Genomic DNA, 20,554 nt, shown 5'->3' with positions numbered 1-20,554 from the left:
AGACTTTCTGTGTTCTGACCTCTTGGGAAATCTGAGTTTAAGTGGTATAAAAATACATTTATATCTGTTACTCATTAGGAAATTGCAAGGGGACATTAAAATAAACAAAAGTCCTTGATGTTGAAGTTGTTAGTAACCTCTCTGTGCCTCAGTTTCCTCAGCTGTAAAATTTGGCATACACCTGTCTCATTAAGTCTTTATACGCCTTAAATGGAATAATGTATGTAAAACTCCTACAGTTGTTTTTGGCTCATAGTAAGTGCTTGATAAATCTTAGCACTTATTATTTCATTCCTCCTTATCTTGGCAGTGCAGTGGAGTTAAATCTCAAGAGGTTAGGTTCCAAAAGATAATTGATTTAGTATTAAGCAGGGGGAAAAAAACCAATGCTTGTAAGGCATTACTTTACCTCTGTTCACCAAATGTTAATGTTGAATAGAAATTTCCCTTCAGAATTTACTATGGCCCACTAGTAGAATACATGGATTTTGTATATAATGTACAACTCCACAATATATTCAGTGCAACTAGTTCTTCCTCAAGTATTAGACCAAATCATGTCATTAACATCCAGGTGACATATTTGGCTTGCAGTTAAGGACCAGGATCCTTAGTTATTTTATTTTTTGCCTACAACAAAGATTTGAATTTAAATAAGTTAAATTTATATTTAATGTGATTTTTTTGTATCTGATATTTAGTATGTTTTGAAGATAAAGTCATTGATTTGCATGGACATGTTAAATAAAATGGGCCGGCATAATGAACTTTAAAAAGAGAGTTCAGTTAAACAAAATTCACTTCAGCAAAAGGAAAAAACAGAAACAAACAAAAACCAAAGGAACAAAATCCCTTAATATATGCTCTTAAAGAAAAAGTATGCTTTGGCCAGCATTCTCAAGTTGAGTGTTTATCCTGATCCAGTTCTTTGGAAAAAATTTTCTAGTCTACCCTGTATATTATTGACTTTTCATTATTTTTTAAATAGTAAAAGCAATGCTATAGTAAGCATGCTTAGACATCATTTTCATGGTATAGATATATATTTTGAAAATCATATTATTTCATACATATCGTGTAGACCCATTTTCAACATATCAGACATTCTTTTTACTCCCATAAGGTAAGATATACTTTATGGATAGAGATAAGGTCATTTCCATTTTTAAAAATATATTATAGATAATTCTGCAGTGAATCTTCTCAAACAATCTGATGATATTGGAGGCAATATCCTAGAGGGATGTATTTAGGAAAAAAAGACTACAAGTGAATGAGATACTCAAAAAATTAGTTTCAGACTATGAAAAATATAATATTTATATATAATTTTTCAACTTGGAGAACCTATTATGTGCTGTAAAATGTTTTCTGAAATAAATGAACCTGGGGGTCTCTGAAGTCATATATATTCTAACCTTCACCCTTACATCAGACTCTTAAGCATTTTTAGGTAATAAAATGTTACTGCCCTGCAAAGTATAAGAAATTCAAAAAAGAAATAGAAATCCTTGGAATGTCTACCATCAATACTAGATTTTCTTTCTGGATCTATGGAGAATAAATCTAATCTTTCTTCTCTCCTTTAGTCCGTTAAGTCATGAGAGCTTCATGAAGTCTGTGAAACTTACTTTGAATTCTGATTCAAAATATTGTTAATATTCTTCCATGTATTATATACCATCCATAGCTTGGTATTTTCTGCAGATTTGATAACATAAACTATATATTGGTTAAGAAGATAGGCTTTGGATCAGACGGGCCAAGGTTTTCCTCCTTGCTCTATCATTTACTAGTATAATCTTGAGAAGATTGCATGACCTTTTAGTGTCTCAGTTTCCTCATCTGTAAAATGGAATGTTCTTTAAAAAGATGACAGGAGGAATAGATCAGATCAGAAATGCAAAAATGGTGAGTGTTTAGCAGATGATAGAGGTAGTTAAAATGTAAATAGTTATAGTTGTTTTATATTTTCAAGTTAATGATAGGGTAAAGGAAGAAAAAGACTACTTGGAGGGAAACGGATTTGACTCAATGGATAGAGCATCAGTTAACCACATGGGAGGTCCAGGGTTCAAACCCAGGGCCCCCTGATCCGTGTGATGAGCTGGCCCATGTGCAGTGCTGATGCGCGCAAGGAGTTCTGTGCCACACAGGGGTGCCCCTGTGTAGGGGAGCCCCATGGCACAAGGAGTGTGCCCTGTAAAAAGAGCCACCCAGCGCGAAAGAAGTGCAGCCTGCCCAGGAGTGGCGCTGCACACACAAAGAGCTGATACAGCAAGATGATGCAACAAAACGAGACACAGATTCCCGGTGCCGCTGACAAGAATACAAGCGGACACAGAAGAACACACAGTGAATGGACACAGAAAGTAGACAACTGCGGGGGGGGGGGGGGGGGGCGGCGGTTTGGGGAAGGGGAGAGAAATAAAATAAAATAAATAAATAAATGTTAAAAAAAAAAAAAAAAAAGAGGGACTACTTGGAGCCCTGAGATAGGTCTTCTGGATTTAAGTTAATCCATTAATGAGAAATTTATGAGTGTGGTTGCTCATTTCACTATGAATCCTTCTCCTGCTGCCCTCTAGCCTCATTTCTTGAATTTGCATATAAAGACAATTAATTCATTCATTCATTCAATAATTATATGGAGCCCCTGTTGTTATGGTCCAGACAGTGTGCTGAGTACAAAGGAAATTCAGTGGTGAACGAAGAGCGATAAGGTTTCATTCCTTCTGGAGAGAGAATCTGTCAGTTGCCTTGCAGAAAGCAAGCTCCAAATGACTTCTTCATAATGATCATATTTTAGCATCTAAAAACATGTTTGATTTTCTAGTTTGTTTTTGTAATATTTTCTAGTATTTCGTTGGGGATTGACTCAAGCTTACCAATTTTTATTTTTTATAATCTATTCTATTTGTAAAGACTAGTCTGTCCTCTCCTAGTTGAGTGACCTTCAGTTATGTGTTCACTTCTTGTGTCCCTCTCTCCTTCTTTGTTAAGTAACTATAATAGTCCTTATCTACCTCAGATTTGAGGTGAAGGTCACATTCTACTATAGATGCAAAGGATTTTGTGAATTTTAAAGGTCTGTAGAAATGTAAGGCTGATACTGTTTTTCCTTTTTACAATTCTGAGGTAAAAGTGTCATTCCTGATCTCTGTTACTTTCTCTTGAGAATTATTGGGTACTTTCTGTACCTGTACTCTTTCCAAGTCAGACCTGACGGCTTTCTACCTTATTCAATACTATTTTGTTATTGAAGCATTTCTCCTAGTCCCTCTAGCTCTGTGAGTCTCCTCAATTTGCTTAATTTGTATCAGTGATGATGTGGAGGAATAGGAACCCTTATTCAGCGGGCGGGGAATGCAGTGGTGCAACCATTTTTGAGGACAGTCTGATGGTTCCTCAGGAAGCTAACTATAGAACTGCCATATGATCCAGCAATCCTATTACTGGGTATATATATACAGAAGAATTGTTTAAGAGTATGTTGTTTAATTTGCACATATTTGCAAATTTTCCCTTTCTCCCTCTTATTGATTTCTAGTTTCATTCCATGTGGCTGGAGGAATAAACATTGTATAATTTAATATTTTTTGAATTTACTGAGACTTGTTTTGTGATTCAACATATGGTTTCTCCTGGAGAATGATCTGTGTACTCAAGGAGACTGTGCTTTCTGTTTTCATGTGGTGCGGTGTTATATATATTTCTCTGTTAGGTCTAGTTGGTTTAGTATATCATTCAAATCTTGTACTTCCTTACTGATCTTCTGACTGGATGTTTTATCTGTTATGTACTGTGGTATGTTAAAGTTTCCTATTACTAATGTAGAACTGCCAATTTCTTTGTTCAGATCTGTCAGATTTGCTTCACATATTTTGGGGCTTTGCTGTTAGGTGCATATTTATTCATAATTGTTAAAATTTTTGTTGAATTTTCCCTTTTATCATCAGTATGTAATGACTATCTAGTAAACTGTCCTTTATTTTAAAAGCTTTTGCACTGAAGTTCTCCTGAAGTCACTTTAGTTTGCCCTTATGCTCTCTAAGAGGAGCACAGATGATCATTTCATAGTGGATTTGGTGTGCAAGATGATGGCATTGAGCATTCAGGGAACAGAAGGTAGTTGAGTAGGGCTGGAAAAGTAAGGGTGAGTTTGAGGGGGTTTTGGAGGGAATGGCCAATGGCAACAGATTTGGCTCAGAGAGTAAACAAAGGTTATAAGCTATTTTAAAAAATTTGAACTTAAGGCATGGGAAACCTTTTTTAGGTATTATTTTCTAGGGAGTGACATGATCCTCTTTACCTCTTGAGAATCCTATTTACTTCTTGGGAGGATTGTTTGTGTTCAACTAGTTATGAGAAGATGGAAGACCAGTTAAGATCACTGTGTTTGGCAGTGGGGTTGGTGTATACCCAGGAGACTTGAATCTCTGGGATGGCCATGTACCAGCTGGGCCCTGAGCCTCAGCAGAATTGCAACTCCTACTCTCCGGCTTGTTGGACTTACCCAGGTCAGCAATCAGGGAAGTGAAAATGGTCAACCACTGCACCAGGGAACCGAGAGTGCCTACAACTCCAAGCAGGAGAATCACCTCCATCAACTATGTGGCATTTAAGCCCCCTCTCGATATAGAGGTGGCGTGGACATCACCATCCCAAGGTCCACAGGATGGAGGAATAAAACATGAATTAGAGTGGACTTACTGGTATTCTACTATAGAACTATTGTGACTAATAATGGAAGAAACGGCAGTATTGACGTGGAGAAAGTGGCCACAGTAGTTGCTGAGGGCAGGGAGAGGGAAGAAGAAATGTGATGTGGGGACATTTTCTGGACTTGGAGTTGTCCTGAATGATATTGCAGGGACAGATGCAGGACATTATATATCCTGCCATAAACCACTGAATGTACTGGGGGAGAGTGTGAACTACAATGTCAACTCTAATCCATGCAGTGCAGCAGTGCTCTAAGATGTATTCACCAAATGCATTGGATGTGCCACAGTGATGAAGGAGGTTGTTGATGTGGGATGAATGGGCGTGTGGGGTATGGGGTATGTGGGAACCTCTTTTATATATATATATGTATATATACATATGTGTGTATATATATATATATATATATTTTTCCCCTTCTCTCCCCTTCTCCCCCTGCCCCCAGTCATCTACTCTCTGTGTCCATTTGCTGCGTGTTCTTTGTCCATTTGTATTCTTGTCAGTAGCACCGGGAATGTGTGTCTCTTTTTGTTTTGTCGTCTTGCTGCATTAGCTCTGTGTGTGTGCGGCACCACTTCTGGGCAGGCTGTACTTTTTTCACGCGGGGCAGCTCTCCTTACAGGGCGCACTCCTTGTGTGTGGGGCTCCCCTATACGGGGGACACCCCTGTGTGACATGGCACTCCTTGCGTGCATCAGCACTGCACGTGGTTCAGCTCACCACATGGGTCAGGAGGACCTGGGCTTGAACCCTGGGCTTCTCATGTGGTAGCCAGACTCTCTATCAGTTGAGCCAAATCCTCTTCCCTTATATTTTTTTAATGTAACATTTTTCGTGATCTATGTTTCTTAAAAAAAAATACAATAAAAAAAATAAATGCTCAAAAAAAAAGAGAGACCAGTTAAGATCAGATAAGAGGCAGTTTTAGAAATCTAGGGATAGTAAACCGGCTTAGGAAATGGAGAGAAACGTATGGATTCCAGAGACATTCAGGTCTTAAAAAACTGCAGATTTGGTGGTTAAATGTCAGGACTGAAAAGGGTGGCAAGGGTGATTGTGCATCATTCCCAGGTTTCTCTGACTTGGGCAGCTAGAGGATAGTGGTGCCATTTACTGTGATGGAGAGTGGGGAAATAGGGCATTGAGCAGGTGTTCACTTAGGTCTTACACTTGTAATCAACATTGGTATCAATCTTCTAGAAGTAATCATTATAGTATCTAACCACTTGGATTCCTTTACTAAGAGATTGGTTGTAAGAATATAGAAAAGAGAAGCTTATAATTTTTTAACATTCATGTTCTTTGCTTTTCTCTGCCCCTCCATATGACATAAAGATTCATCTTCCAAAGACAGAATCATAAAAGGACAGCCTGAAGTATGTGTGTTGTGTTGTGTGTGTGTATGTGTGTGTACATGCAAGTGAAGGGTGGCCAAGGATGGTCTTGACAGTTCTTTGTATTAGTTCATAAATGTCTGGCCTCTGTCACCCCACTAGCAGAAAGCCTGAAGAAGAAAATAGAAAGCTAGTCAAGTTGCAAAAGCATCATGATTGAAGTAGTTCTAGGGTCAGATTGCCACATTTCATTTCTGATTCTGCCAGTTGTATGAGATCTTTGTATCTCAGTTTCCTCTTCTGCAAAATGGAGAGAATAATGGTAATGACCACATTTTTAAAGGCTTATGTAAATTATTGCATGTAAAATACTTAAAAAGACATTACTATATTTATAATGTTTAGATCAATGCATGGCACTATTATTATAATAGCTTTTCTTTAGGCAAAAGAAAAAGCTGCAGATAATGACAAAGTCTTAATACTGGGATGATTGATAGCAGTATGCCACAATGACCTTTTCATCCTATATATATAATTTTAGAGCCTATAGATAATCCATGTAATATGCATTGGGGTCCTTGTGATTTATTCCATGCAGTAAAAGCAGGTTTTACTAGGAGAGGCAGTGTCAGTAATGATAATAGTAATACTGGCTTAGATTTAACCTTTACATCAACCCTATGAGGTAGATACTGTCATTTTTCCAATCTTGTAGGTGGGAGATTGACTCTTAGAGAGGTTAAGCCCAAGGCAATAGAGCTAGTGAGCAGTGAGCTGGGATGTAAGCCTGGCAGTGACCAGGGCCTGGGCTTTCAACCACTACCCTGTATGGCCTCTATAAGGTACGTTTAAGTGGTCTCTCTTCACCCAAATCCCCCTCACAAATGAGTGGAGAGTGGTTTATTATCTTTAAAAGTGGTTGGATGGTACCTTGACCATCAAGTCTGAAACATCAAGTGTGTGTAGTATAAGATAACATTAACCTCTTTTTTCCATTTCTTTTTTAGATATCAGTTTTTCTTACAGGTAAAGCAAGATGTCCTTCAGGGCCGGCTTCCCTGTCCTGTCAACATTGCTGCTCAGCTGGGAGCTTACGCCATCCAGTGTAAGTTCCATTTAAGCATTATTTAGTTCAGAAATATCTAGAGAACAATATCTTAATTTTTCTATTAAAGCAATTATATGTATTAATTTCCTTATCAGATAACACTTTACAAAAAAATGAATTTTATCAAAATTCAAGTCTTAATCAGTGTCAATTTAGAAGTGGTAAAGATGGAACCGGTACAATATTCCTTATCATAGGTTGAGTGGATTTTCAGTTGCAGGGATAGCATGGATTCTTGATTAAGTGGAGCACCTGAAAATCTGTTCTACTCTATATCTTGGCTGAATTAACTGACCCCCACTCTGCCTGAAGCTGTTATATCTCTAAGATCATACCAGTTCTCTAGGACTGTGAAGAAAACTCCATGTGGTCACGTGCACCTGCTAGGTTCAGAGTGGAACACACCTTGGGCACCCTGTGCTCTCTAGCTCATCCATGTGGTAGCCATGCCAGGCAGCTCATGGCCACATTGTCATTTTAGAGACAAGGCCAAGAGTATTTCTACCAATAATTACTGAGCCCCTTCTAAGATTCAAAGTAGGTAAAGGGGGGTTTGAAACACCATGATTCATATACTTGCGGTACCTTCAGACCAGAAATAATCTAGAAAAACATTCTAGGAAAAAGTCACATAGATGAACTGGTTTGAAATGTGGATTAATGTATGAAGGAGTATTTATGAGAGTAATATAGTGAGAAGATTGTGGAAAGATGGAGTAGGAAGCTCCAGGAATCAATCTCTCCACCAGAACAGCTCTTAAACAGACAGGAATTGTGTGAGTCAACTAATTTGTAACTCTGAAGTCCAATCAAGCATGTACAGCATCCAGGGAAGAGCAAGTGGAAGCGCCTGGTAAATAATGGTAAATACCAGTAAATTGCTCCCTTCCCATGGCTGTTATTGGCATCCATCCCCTACTCTTGCAGCAGGTGGCAGCCAGGTCTGGCCCATCATAAAGCATGCTGGTACCAGAAAGGGATATAAAAATCTACTTCCCCAATATCCAGGGAGGGCATGGGCTGATTGCAGGTCCCAACCTTTTTTTTTTTTTAATATCCCCCCACCCCTTTGTGGCTTTTTGCATGCTGTCTGCTCTCTATGTCCATTTGCTGTGCGTTCTTCTGTGTCTGTATTTATTTATTTTATTTCCCCTCTGCCCTTGTGGCTTGCTTGCTGTCTGCTTTCTCTGTCCATTTGCTGCGTGCTCTTCTGTGTTTTTGCTTGTCTCCCTTTTTTTGTTGCATCACCTTGCTGAGTCGGCTCTCCATGGCACCTGCAGGCCGGGTGGCGCTCCCGCTCCACAGTGTGCAGGTGGGCCTGTCTTCACAAGGAGGCCCTGGGACGGGAACCCAGGGCCTCCTATATGGTAGATGGGAGTCCAATTGATTGAGCCACAGCTGCTTCCTGGTCTCAACTTTTGATTAGTGATTTCAGATCATTAGGGGCCTGGCTTTGAAGGTGGCAGTTATACCAGCCTGCCCCAGTAAAGGGTGGCAGATGACTTTTAAAAATATAGTATGGTTCCTCAGAGCTGCAGAGGACAGTTGAAGAGCTACATTTGCTGGGCAGGTCAAGAAAGCACAGCGTTGGGAGACCTGGCTCCTCAGTTTAGCAAAAGACATGAATATGTACATCCAAGAAGCCCAGAGAACTCCAAACAGGATAACCTTGAAGAGAAATATGCCCCATAGCATACTGATCAAACTGTCGAATGCAGGGAACAAGGAGAGAGTTCTGAAAGCTGCAAGAGAAATTATTGTGTTACGTACAAGAGAGTCCCAATTAGATCAAGTGCCAATTTCTCATCAGAAACTGTGGAGACAAGAAGGCAATGGGTTAAAATACTTAAAGTGCTAAAAGAAAACAATTGCCAACCTAGATTTTTAGATCGAGTGAGACTTAGAGAAATAAAGGAGAGATTAAGACATTTCCAGATAAAACCTCAGGGAGTGTGTCATCACTACACCTGTCCTACAGGAATGCTGAAACGAACTTCTTCAGACTGCAAGTAAGGGTCATAAGACAGTGGTTTGGTTCAGAGTGGCATAAAGAAATAAAGATGTCTGGTAATGGTAACAAGTTGGGTGATTATAAATGCCAGTACTATTGTATTGCCAATATTATTTATGTAACATGACTTCTTGCTTCCTACAGGTACTAAAATGCAGATGCCTAAAAAGTAAGGATGAAGCTATGGTCTTTGACATACAATGGACAAAGATGTTATTTGTACCAAGTACAAAAAAATTAGGGGGATGGAGGTGTATAGGAACAGTGTATGTGTATGCTATTGGAGTCAAGATGGTATCAAATCAAATATGATTGTTAAGTAGTTTGGATACTAAATTTTAACCCCATGGTAACCACAATGAAAATATATGAAATACATATCTAGATAGAAATGAGAAGGGACTCAATATGGTACAATACAGTAAATCAAAATAAATATGAACATAATCATTAAGATAGAATTGTTAAGGGACAAGAAATGTGTAAGATATACAAAGACTAAACAGCAAAATGAAAGAAGAAATTCCTGCTTTATGAGTAGTGATTGTAAATATAAATGGTTTAAACTCTCCAGTCAAAAAGCAGGCATTGACAGAATGGATGGAAAAGTATGACCTGAATATATGTGGTTTACAAGAGACTCACCTTAAATCCAAAGTCATATGAAGATTGACAGTCAAAGGATGAAAAAAAAAGAATACACACCATGCAAGTAGAAACCAAAAGAGCTGGGGTAGCTATACTAATATTAAATAAAGTAGACATTACATCCAAAACAATTATGAGAGACAAAGATGGTCATTATATACTGATAAAAACCTGTTTCAACAAAATGATGTAACAACTATAAATATATATGCACCTAACAGCAGAGCCCCAAAATATGTGAAACAAATACTGACAGAATTGAAGGGAGAAAATGATGATTCTACATTAAGAGTAGGAGATTTTAATATACTACTGTCAATAACACAGAAGATCGATGTGGAAATACAAAACTTGAATGGTACTGTCTACCAACTAGACATAACAGATGTTCAGCATCAGCAGAATACATGTTCTTCTCTACTGCACATGGATCACTTTCCAGGATAGACTATATCTTAGGTCACAAAACAAGTCTCAGTAAATTTAAAAAAATTTTGAAATCATATAATATATCTTCTCCCATCATAGTGGAATAAAGCTAGAAATCAATAACAGAAAGAGACATGGAAAATTCACAAATATGTGGAAATTAAACAACATACTCTTAAACAACCAATGGGTTAAAGAGGAATTCACGGGGAAGTTAGGAAATATTTTGAGGTGAGTGAAAATGAAAATACAACATATAAAAATGTATGGAATGCAGTAAATGCAGTGCTGAGAGAGAAATTTGTAACTTTAAAATGCTTATGTTAAAAAAAAAAAGATTTCAATCAGAGACCTAACCTCTGTACTAGAAGTACTAGAAAATGAAAAGCAAACTAAACATAAAGTGATCAGAAGGAAGGAAATAACCAAGATTAGAGCAGAGATAAATGAAATAGAGAATAAGAAAATAATAGAGAAAATTAACAAAACCATAAGTTGGTTCTTTGAAAAGATCAATAAAATCAACCAAACTTTAGCTAGACTGACAGAAAAAAAAGAAAGGTTGCAAATAACTATAATCAGAAATGAAAGCAGGGACATTACTGTGGCCCCCACTTAATTACAAAGGACAATAAGAGTATATTATAAACAACTGCACACCAACAAATTATATAATCTTAGATGAAATGGACAAATCTCTAGACACAGATAAGCTACATACACTGACTCAGGTAGAAAATAGATCTCAGAACACCAATAACTAGTAAAGAGATTGAATCAGTCATCAGAAACCTCCCAACAAAGAAAATCCCAGCCCCTAATGCCTTCTCAGGGAAATTTTACCAATTCCAAGAAGAATTAGCACCAGTCCTACTTAAACTATTACAAAAAATGGAAGAAGAGGGAATATTCCTTAACTCATTCTATAAGGCCAACATCTCCCTTATACCAAAGTCAGGTAAAAATATCACAAGAAAAGAAAATTATAGACCAATGCCTCTTATGAATATAGATACAAAATCCTCAACAAAATAATCAGCATACAAAATCCAACAGCATATTAGAAGAATTATACACATGATCAGGTGTGATCTATCTCCGATATGCTAGGGTGGATCAAATAAAATCAGTTAATGTAGTACACCACTGTATTAGGGTTCTTTTGGGAAACAGAATTAACAGGAGATATCTATAAATAGTATGAGATTTATTGAATTCTCTCTTGTGAACATGAGGATGCAAAGTCCAGGTTCCACAGGGAAGCTGCAAACCAGGGGCTCTGGTGAAAGTCTAATGCAATGAAGGACCTTGATGAGTTTCCGGGAGACTTTGGCTGTCCAAAGACAAACTGGGAAATTCTCTCTGAATGCTGAAATTACTTGCTCTTTTAAGACATTCAAGTGATTGGATAAAGCATCACTCATTGCTGATGGCAGTCTCCCTGGTCGATATAGATGTAATCAGCCATCTATGCAGTAAACTCCCTGATGACTAAAGTCCATAATTGTTCTTTTATTACAGTTAGCCCACTGCTTGCTTGACCAAACAATTGGGCACAATTACCTGGCTGAGTTGACACATTAGCCTAACCATTACCTACCACATTAACAAAAAGAAGGAAAACACCCACATAATCATCTCAATTGACACAGAAAAGGCATTTGACAAAATCCAGCACTGCTTCTTGATAAAAACAGAGAACTAGGAATTGAAAGAAACTTCTTCAACATAATAAAGGGCATATATAAAAACACACAGCTAACATCTTATTTAATGGTGAAAGCCTTCCCTCTAAGATCAGCAACAAGACAAGGAGGCCCATTCTTATCTCTGTTATTCACCTTGTACTGCAAGTTCTAGTCAGAGCAGTTAGACAAGAAAAAAAGTTACAGACACCCAAATTGGAAAGGACAAATAAGACTTTCTCTATTTGATATGATTCTATATACAGAAAATCCTGCAAGATTCACAATAAATCCCTGTAGCTAATATATAAATTCAGCAGAGTGGTGGTATACAAAGTTACTCAGAAATCAGTAGTGTTTCTATACACTAGCAATGAACAATTGGAAGAAGAAATCAAGAAAAAAATTTGTTTATAATAGTAACCAAAAATAAAAAAATAGGAATCTAAGCAATGACATAAAGGGCTTGTATACAAAAAATTGTAAACATTGCTAAAAGAAGTCAAAGAAGTCTAAATAAATGGAAGGACATTCTGTGTTCATTGATTAAAACACTAAACATTTTTATGAATCATTTCTACCCAAAGTGATATACAGATTCAAATCCATTTCAATCAAAATTTCAACCTTCTTTACAGAAATTGAAAAGCCAATCATCAAATTTATATGGAAGGGCCTGGGACTCTGAATAGCAAAAGTCATCTTGAAAAAGAACAAGTTGGAGGACTCACACTTTCCGATTTTAAAACTTATGGAGACACGGTAATCAAAAAAAAAAAAATGGTACTGGCACAAGGACAGACCTGTGAAATGATGAAATTGAATTGAGAGTTCAAAAATCAACCCTCACTTTTATGGCCCACTAATGTTTGACAAGGGTCAAATACCACTCAGTTGGGAAAGCATAGTCTCTCAACAAATGCTGGGAATTTGGTGCTGGGAAAACTTGATATCCATTTGCAAAACAATGAAAATAAATCAAGGGATGTTGTCAAAAGGGTGAAAGGGCAACCAACTCAATGGGAGAAAATATTTGGAAATCACGTGTCTGATAAGGGTTTGATAGCCATGCTATATAAAGAGATCATGCAACTCAACAATAAAAGACAAGCTACCTGATTAAAAATGGGCAAAAGACTTGAAAAGATAATTGTCCAAAGAAGAAATGCAAATGGCAAAAAAAAAAACCATAAAAAAAGTTTAAGATCACTAGCAATTAGGGAAATGCAAATCAAAAGTACAATGAGGCGGAGGACTTGGCCCAGTGGTTAGGGCATCGGTCTACCACATGGGAGGTCTGTGATTCAAACCCCAGGCCTCCTTGACCCGTGTGGAGCTGGCTCATGCGCAGTGCTGATGCACACAAGGAATGCCCTGCCATGCAGGGGTGTCCCCCACCTAGGGGAGCCCCACGCGCAAGGAGTGTGCCCCATAAGGAGAGCCGCCCAGCGCGAAAGAAAGTACAGCCTGCCCAGGAATGGTGCCGCACACATGGAGAACTGACACAACAAGATGACACAACAAAAAGAAACAGACTCCCATGCCGCTGACAACAACGGAAGTGGACAAAGAAGATGCAGCAAATAGACACAGAGAACAGACAACCGGGGTTGGGGGGAGGGAAGAGAAAGAAATAAATAAATCTTAAAAAAAAAAAGTAGAATGAGGTATCATTTCATATCTATTAGAATGGCCACGATTAAAAAGTTTGAAAACTACAAGTGTTTGAGAGGATGCAGAGAGATAGGAAGGCATAGTCACAGTTGGTGGGAATGTAGAATGGTACAGCCACAATAGAGGACTGTTGAGCTTTTCCTAAGACATAGACTTAGACTTGCCATGTGACCTGGCAATACCACTACTAGATATATACCCAGAATAACTGAGAGGAGTGACACAAACAGACATCTGCACACCGATGTTTATACCGGTGTTATTCACAATTGCCAAAAAATGAAAACAAACCAGGTTTCCATCAGCTGATGAATGGATAAACTGTGGTGTAGACACACACAATGGAATAGTATGCTGTAAGAAGAAATGAAGTTGTGAAGCATGTGAGAACATGGATTTAACTGGAGGACATTATGTTTAGTGACGCAAACCAGACATAAAAGGACAAATACTGTATCATTGTGCTATTATGAATTAAATATATTATGTAAACTCATGAAGTTAATAATTAGAATATAGTTCACCGGAAAATAGAATGAGGGCAGAAAATGGAAAGTTTAAGGTTAATCTGTGCAGAATTGATAAAAAGGTTGTAAATCTTTAGAAATGTTGAAAGCGCATTTTAGTGTTTGTAACTAGCAGAGCTATTATAAGGTTGTAAATCTTTAGAAATGTTGAAAGCACGTTTTAGTGTTTGTAACTAGCAGAGCTATTATATGGGTCTGACAGTGGTTTAAAGGGAAAAGTCTTAGGTCATGTATATTACTAGAAGGAAGGTAAAAAATGTAACATGGTACTGTATAATTTAGTGAAACTTCATGTGAAATGCGAATATGGATGATATTGCACATATAAGACCGTTTTTACAAAACAAATTAAAATAAACTAATGAGATGGAAACAGAATAGCAGCTATGTTTGGCAGGGGAAGCACAGAGAGATTGAAAGGTGATGAGTTTTTTTTTTTAATTTATTATTATGTTATAGGAATTATGAATATACTCTAAAATGACTGCACAACTATGTGATTATACCAGATGCCACTGAGTGTACACTTCGGATGGATTTATACTTTATTAATATATCAATAAAATTGATTTGTTAAACAATAAAGAATGAAGGTTGATCTCTACCCTACACCATATACAAAAATCAATTCAAAATGGATCAAAGGCCTAAATATAAGAGCCAAAGTATTCAGACTCCTAGAAGAAAACATAGGGAATCATCTTTAGGACCATGGGTTAGGCAATGGTTTCTTAGATTTTACACCCAAGGCACAAGCAACAAAAGAAAAAAATAGATATATAGGACGTCATCAAAATAAAGATCTTTTGTGCTTCTTTAAGGGACTTTATTATAAAAGTAAAATGACAGCCTACAGATACAATGGAGAAAATATTTGGAAACCAAATATCTGTAAAGGTTTAATATACAGAATATTTAAAGAAATTCTACAACTCAACAACAAAAAGACAAACAACCTAATTTTAAAATGGATAAAGAACTTGAATAGACATTTCTCCAAGAAGATATACAAATAGCTAAAAAAGCATATAAAAGTAATGCTTAACATCCTTATCCATTAGGGAAATGCAAATCAAAACCACATTGAGATACCATTTCACACCTACTATAATGGCTATTATTAAAAAATGGAAAATTTCAAGTGTTGAAGAGGATGTGGAGAAATAGGAACACTCATTCAATACTATTGGGAATATTACAATGGTGTAGTGCTGTGGAAGACAGTTTGGTGGTTTCTCTGAAAGTTAAAATTCCCCTATGACCTGGCAATCCCACTTTTAGGTTTTTACCCAAAAGAATTGAAAGCTTGAACACGCTGATGTTCATAGTGGTATTATTTAAATTTGCCAAAAGATGAGAGCAGCCCAAGTATCCGTCAACTGATAAGTGGATAAATGGAAGGTGGTACATATACACAATGCAAACTATTTAGCCATAAAAAGGAATGAAGTTTTGGTACATAGGACAACAGGAATGAATCTTGAAGACATCTTGTTGAGTGAAATAAGCCAGACACAAAAGGGCAAATATGGTATCATCTCACTTATAGGAAATAATTAGAATAAGAAAACTCATAAAGTCAGAATCTAGAACACAGGCTACTAGGTGGCCTGGTAAGGATAGGAAATAGGGAGTTAAGGTTAAAAATATGTAGAGTTATCATTTAGAATGATGAAAAAGTTTTGGTAATGGATAGTGGTGATGGTAGCACAACATTGGAACATAATTAACAGAACTGAATTGTATATTTGAATGTGGTTTAAAGGGGAAATTTAAGGTTATATATATGTACTGAAATTTAAAAAAACACCTAGCAGTGTACAACATAAGCAGTGAATCCCCCTAATGTAAGCAGGCTATAGTTATTACAATTATAAAAATGTACTTTCATCAATTGTAAATATATCCCACACCAATGCCAGGCAAAAATAAGGTGTTCTGTGGGAATTCTGTATTTTTTGCATGATTGTTCTGTAAACCAACAACTTCTCTAGTTAGAAAAAAAAGAGTAATACAGTGAGTTCTGATTTAATCTTTCCTCTTTGTGTAAATTACAGTGGGTTATGTGCAGCATCATATGACATTTCCCTGACCACTGTTTCACGCAAATAATTCTGTTTCATGGTGGTGGTGTTTAAAAGGATATTTTGGGGTTATGGTAGTTCTTTACTTCCAGCATTTCTAATATAGCTACTCTAATTCTTTTCACCACTTTTAATTTTATATAAGTTAATAAGAATAATTGAAATTTAAATGGGTGATAATTATAGTCTTTGGGAAAGCAGAGAAATATAGAGCTTATGTTTTTTGAATCAATTTTTTATACCATCAGTATATGCTCATCAGAGTTTTATTAAAGATATTTTAATTATTGTTTTAGATGTATTAAGAAGGCATTTGAAGAAAATGTTTAAGCATAATAGTATTTTATATTGCTAAAATGGAAAAAATTACAGTTTCCTTCTTTTTTAGCTGAACTTGGAGATTATGACCCCTATAAGCATACTGCGGGATATGTGTCAGAGTACCGGTTTGTTCCTGATCAGAAGGAAGAACTTGAAGAAGCCATAGAAAGGATTCATAAAACTCTAATGTAAGAGTCAAGTTTTCTCTTGCTTCATCTACCAACCATCATCTTATGCTATTGCAGGCATAGAGCAGTTTCTGTTAAAATAAAGATCAATTATTTACTCATGTCTTGAACCTTCTAGTATGCTTTTCTTTTCCTTTTTATAGATTTTTTTTCCTGCTTATAACAGTAAAATGCACATAGATAACGCAAATAGTTTAAAGAGTGTAAAGGAGAAAGCAAATTCTAGTGCCTAAGGACTTTGGCATCACATTTTTGGTTAATGGTCTTTTGAACCTCTCCCTGTGCATAATTTCTCATTGAGAAAATTTATTTCATATTGATTTATGTTTATATGATTTTACATAAATGGGTCATACTGTTTATGCTATACTATGCAGTCTTTTTTTCAGTCATCAGTATTTTGTGAAATTTATCTTTTTAAGTATAAATTTATTTTTTAACTACAAAAATTTTGAACTACAGATGCCTTAAGGTATTCTGGGTTTGCTCTGACTTAAATATGTAAACTTTTCACAAATATAAGCAAAGACCTACGCAGGATATAGCAACAAATCTGGAAATCATGAGGGGACCAGTGTGGAGCCTCTGAGGGTGTTCTTGCTAAAACCACATGTGCTTCTGAGAATCTACATGCTCCCCTAGTAGGATATTCAATTAATGGCCTGAAGCATTGAAGTTAAATTTAATTATTGTTATTTTGGATAAATCCTCTATACTGTTTAACTTTGCTTCCTTGCCTCTTACGTTATATTCTCTCTTGAATTTGCTTGGTTTTAGATCTATTATAGTTATGAAAAATGTAGAATTAATCTGGTCAACGAAACACGTTTGCCTAAAAGATATATTTCAGTCAGTAGAAGCGAAGTCAAATGCTGAACTGCAATCGGAGAAACAGGGTCTCCATCTTGTATTAGCATGTGTCAGAATGCTCTTCAGCCTGATTATAGTGTCCTTCATTTTAAGATTTTGCCGAAGTGGATGATAAGAGAGTGCTTGTTATACTGTTATGAAGGACAGTATGTTTGGCATATTCTGAGAATACTAATTCTACTAGAAATTTCAAAATGTAATTATATTTTGAAATTATTGAGGCGTTGTTAGCAAAGAGCCTTATATTTATTTTATGTGATAGTGTTGTCATTGTCACTGTTATTTCTAAGAGAGTAAATGGTTTGGTACCTTTCTTGTGTCTAATTTGTAATGAACCTTCTATACAAATTTCAGAACTATGGTAAATTGCTGGGCTTTCAAGTGCATTGTGGGCGAAACAGGAATCTGTCAATGTGGGAATGCACTGAAGCAGGGTTTCTTAATTTTAAAGAATTCATAGTGCCTTTTGTTAATCACTAAAATCTCTCTATCTCAGTCCCTCCCTTACTTGTCCTCTCCCTCTCCTTCTCCCCCACTCCTTTCTCCACCTTTCCCACCCCCCTTACACAACAGTCACTTAGAGATTTATTCGTCCACAGAGATTCCTGGCAGATGCTCAACATCATTAGAAAGTAATGCTGTTTTCTGTATGTTATTACCAGTGAAGATTTGGGGCATTTTCCGCTCTTAGTGTTAAGAAAATGACAAGTATTTCTATAGATTTCCAATACTAATTAATACATTGCAAACTCCTGTGCTCAGGAGATGTTGATGGGACCTCAGGTGGGTGGGAGGATGTGCTCCAGGCTCTCCCTCTTTCTTACCCACTCCTCCTCTAGGTCCTTTTCCTTCTGATGGAGAACTGCTTGTGTATAAGACATTTTAGTCTTTGCCAAGGATATGCTTTTTAATTTGAGTGCTTATATTCTTAACAGGGGTTTCTGTAACCGAGAATTTTTAATGTATGTTGGGACATTTGGGATTGGTTATAATGAGCAAAAATAGATTTGGTAAATGAAATTAACTTAATGTAAGTATCACCCTAGAGTATAAAATTTTTGTCACCAAGAAGGCAAGGACCTTCTTTCAATACAAAAACCTATTCTTGCATTAGCACAAAGGATTATTTATTTTTCCAGTGAATATAATCAACCTGGTTGACATTCGCATATGAGTGCAGTAGCAGCTATCAGTAACGTAAGGCTCTTTGTTTTTATGCTGGGTATAGGGGTCAGACTCCTTCTGAAGCTGAGCTGAATTACTTGAGGGCTGCCAAATCCCTGGAGATGTATGGCGTTGACCTCCATCCCGTCTATGTGAGTAACATTTAATTAACACGAAATATTTTAAGGTGGTGACATTTTTCTTAAAAAGTCACTGAAACTCCCAAAGGAAGGCTGTAGTCATGTTGTTTAGCAAGCTGGTGAAACTTTTTCATCTGTGGTGTTTGAACAGAAAGCATCTCTTGCTTAGATTAAACCCTAATGAGTTTTGCATAAAATCTGTGATTATATTTCCATGTGTAGAAAACAATTAACTGGGCTTGAAAACACAGTCTGGATAACAGCTCCGTAGGGCTTAGTCTAAACATCAAAACAGTTTAAAATTGGTCTGTAATTGATTGTATTAGACAGAAAACAGAAGGAATTTCCAAAAATAGAAAAACACCCATAAAATCAGTTGCCAGGTAGGCATTCGGCAGCAGCCCAAGGTACAGCAGTTGGTGGTTCTGTGTTGAATGAGCAGGTCCTGTCAGTATTAGGGTTACCACCTCTTGTAGGAACCACTGCAATAGTAGAGATATTTTTGCAGATTTCCTTTAGTGACTGATGAAACCTGCTGAATGTAGTCAGTGAGCAATTGCAGAGAATCTGCTGAGTGTTCTGAATGCCGGCCCTAACCATTGAGCGAGTTGTCTAAGGCTACCAATTCATTATTCTATGCCAGTGTGATTGAAATGCCATTGCCTTTGATTTAGTAAGAGTTTTGTTAGCAATGGTCACACTTGATAGTTTGAGAAAAAGGAGCCAAGTGCCTTACTCTTTATAGGAAATCAATTGCTAAAGAAAAAGATTGAATTTATGTCAATTGGACTCTGGAAAGCAGTTTTTAAGCATCCCTAATACAACTTTCTGTAACGTAAATAACTCACTCATGCATTCTTTTTGTAATATGCCTTTTGCTTATCAGGATTTCCTAAAACAAGAAAACCATCTCAAGTGATCTTAAAAAGTTGAAACAATTCCTGGGTATATAGTTAATTTTGTGATTAACATTATAGATTTCAGAAAGTAGTAGTTCCCTATATATTGGACTCCAATCTCACTAAATTATTAGTTGCTTCATTTTAATGTCCTTTAAGAATACCTCTAAAATTTTGTGAAATAGCTATCCTTTTTCCTCCTTGCCATGTTAATCCTGTTAGGTTTCTTGTGTTTGTTGTTTTGTTGTTTTAAAATACTCTATAGCCCAGTGGTTAGGGCGTCCGTCTACCACATGGGAGGTCCGCGGTTCAAACCCCAGGCCTCATTGACCTGTGTGGAGCTGGCCCATGCGCAGTGCTGATGCGCGCAAAGAGTGCCTGCCATGCAGGGGTGTCCCCGCGTAGGGGAACCCCACGTGCAAGGAGTGCGCCCTGTAAGGAGAGCCGCTCAGCGCGAAAAAGTGCAGCCTGCCCCGGAATGGCACTGCACACATGGAGAGCTGACACAACAAGATGACACAACTAAAAGAATCACAGATTCCTGTGCTGCTGACAACAGAAGCAGACAAAGAAGATGCAGCAAATAGACATAGAGAACAGAAAACTGGGGTGGGGGTGGGGAAGGGGAGAGAAAAAAATAAATAATAAATCTTTTAAAAAAAAAAACTCTATAGGAACCTCATGAAGAGATAGTTTCCTGCAAAATGCTTCTGCATTTGTGTGATGCTTATAATTCACAAGCAC

At 37.0% G+C, this 20,554-nt stretch overlaps 1 protein-coding gene across 7 annotated transcripts in view; it reads left to right on the top strand.

Moving 5' to 3' along the window:
- Positions 1–20,554, top strand: part of EPB41L4A (erythrocyte membrane protein band 4.1 like 4A) — a 266,210-nt gene that overhangs the window by 141,966 nt on the left and 103,690 nt on the right. For 4 of the 7 annotated variants that reach the window (XM_071209359.1, XM_004452449.4, XM_058277064.2 and 1 more), the window contains 3 exons: positions 7,070–7,167; positions 16,617–16,737; positions 18,836–18,923. In XM_071209359.1, coding sequence (XP_071065460.1) covers positions 7,070–7,167; positions 16,617–16,737; positions 18,836–18,923 — 307 coding nt within the window. Of the gene's footprint in view, positions 1–7,069; positions 7,168–9,325; positions 9,351–16,616; positions 16,738–18,835; positions 18,924–20,554 lie in introns of all 7 variants that reach the window. The other 3 variants (XM_071209364.1, XM_071209372.1, XM_071209371.1) reach the window with 1 other exon arrangement.

Source organism: Dasypus novemcinctus, chromosome 2, assembly GCF_030445035.2.
Source record: "Dasypus novemcinctus isolate mDasNov1 chromosome 2, mDasNov1.1.hap2, whole genome shotgun sequence".
NCBI classification, from domain to species: Eukaryota; Metazoa; Chordata; class Mammalia; order Cingulata; family Dasypodidae; genus Dasypus; species Dasypus novemcinctus.
The sequence above is the reverse complement of the archived record's forward strand: the minus strand, read 5'-3'. Positions and strand labels throughout refer to the sequence as shown.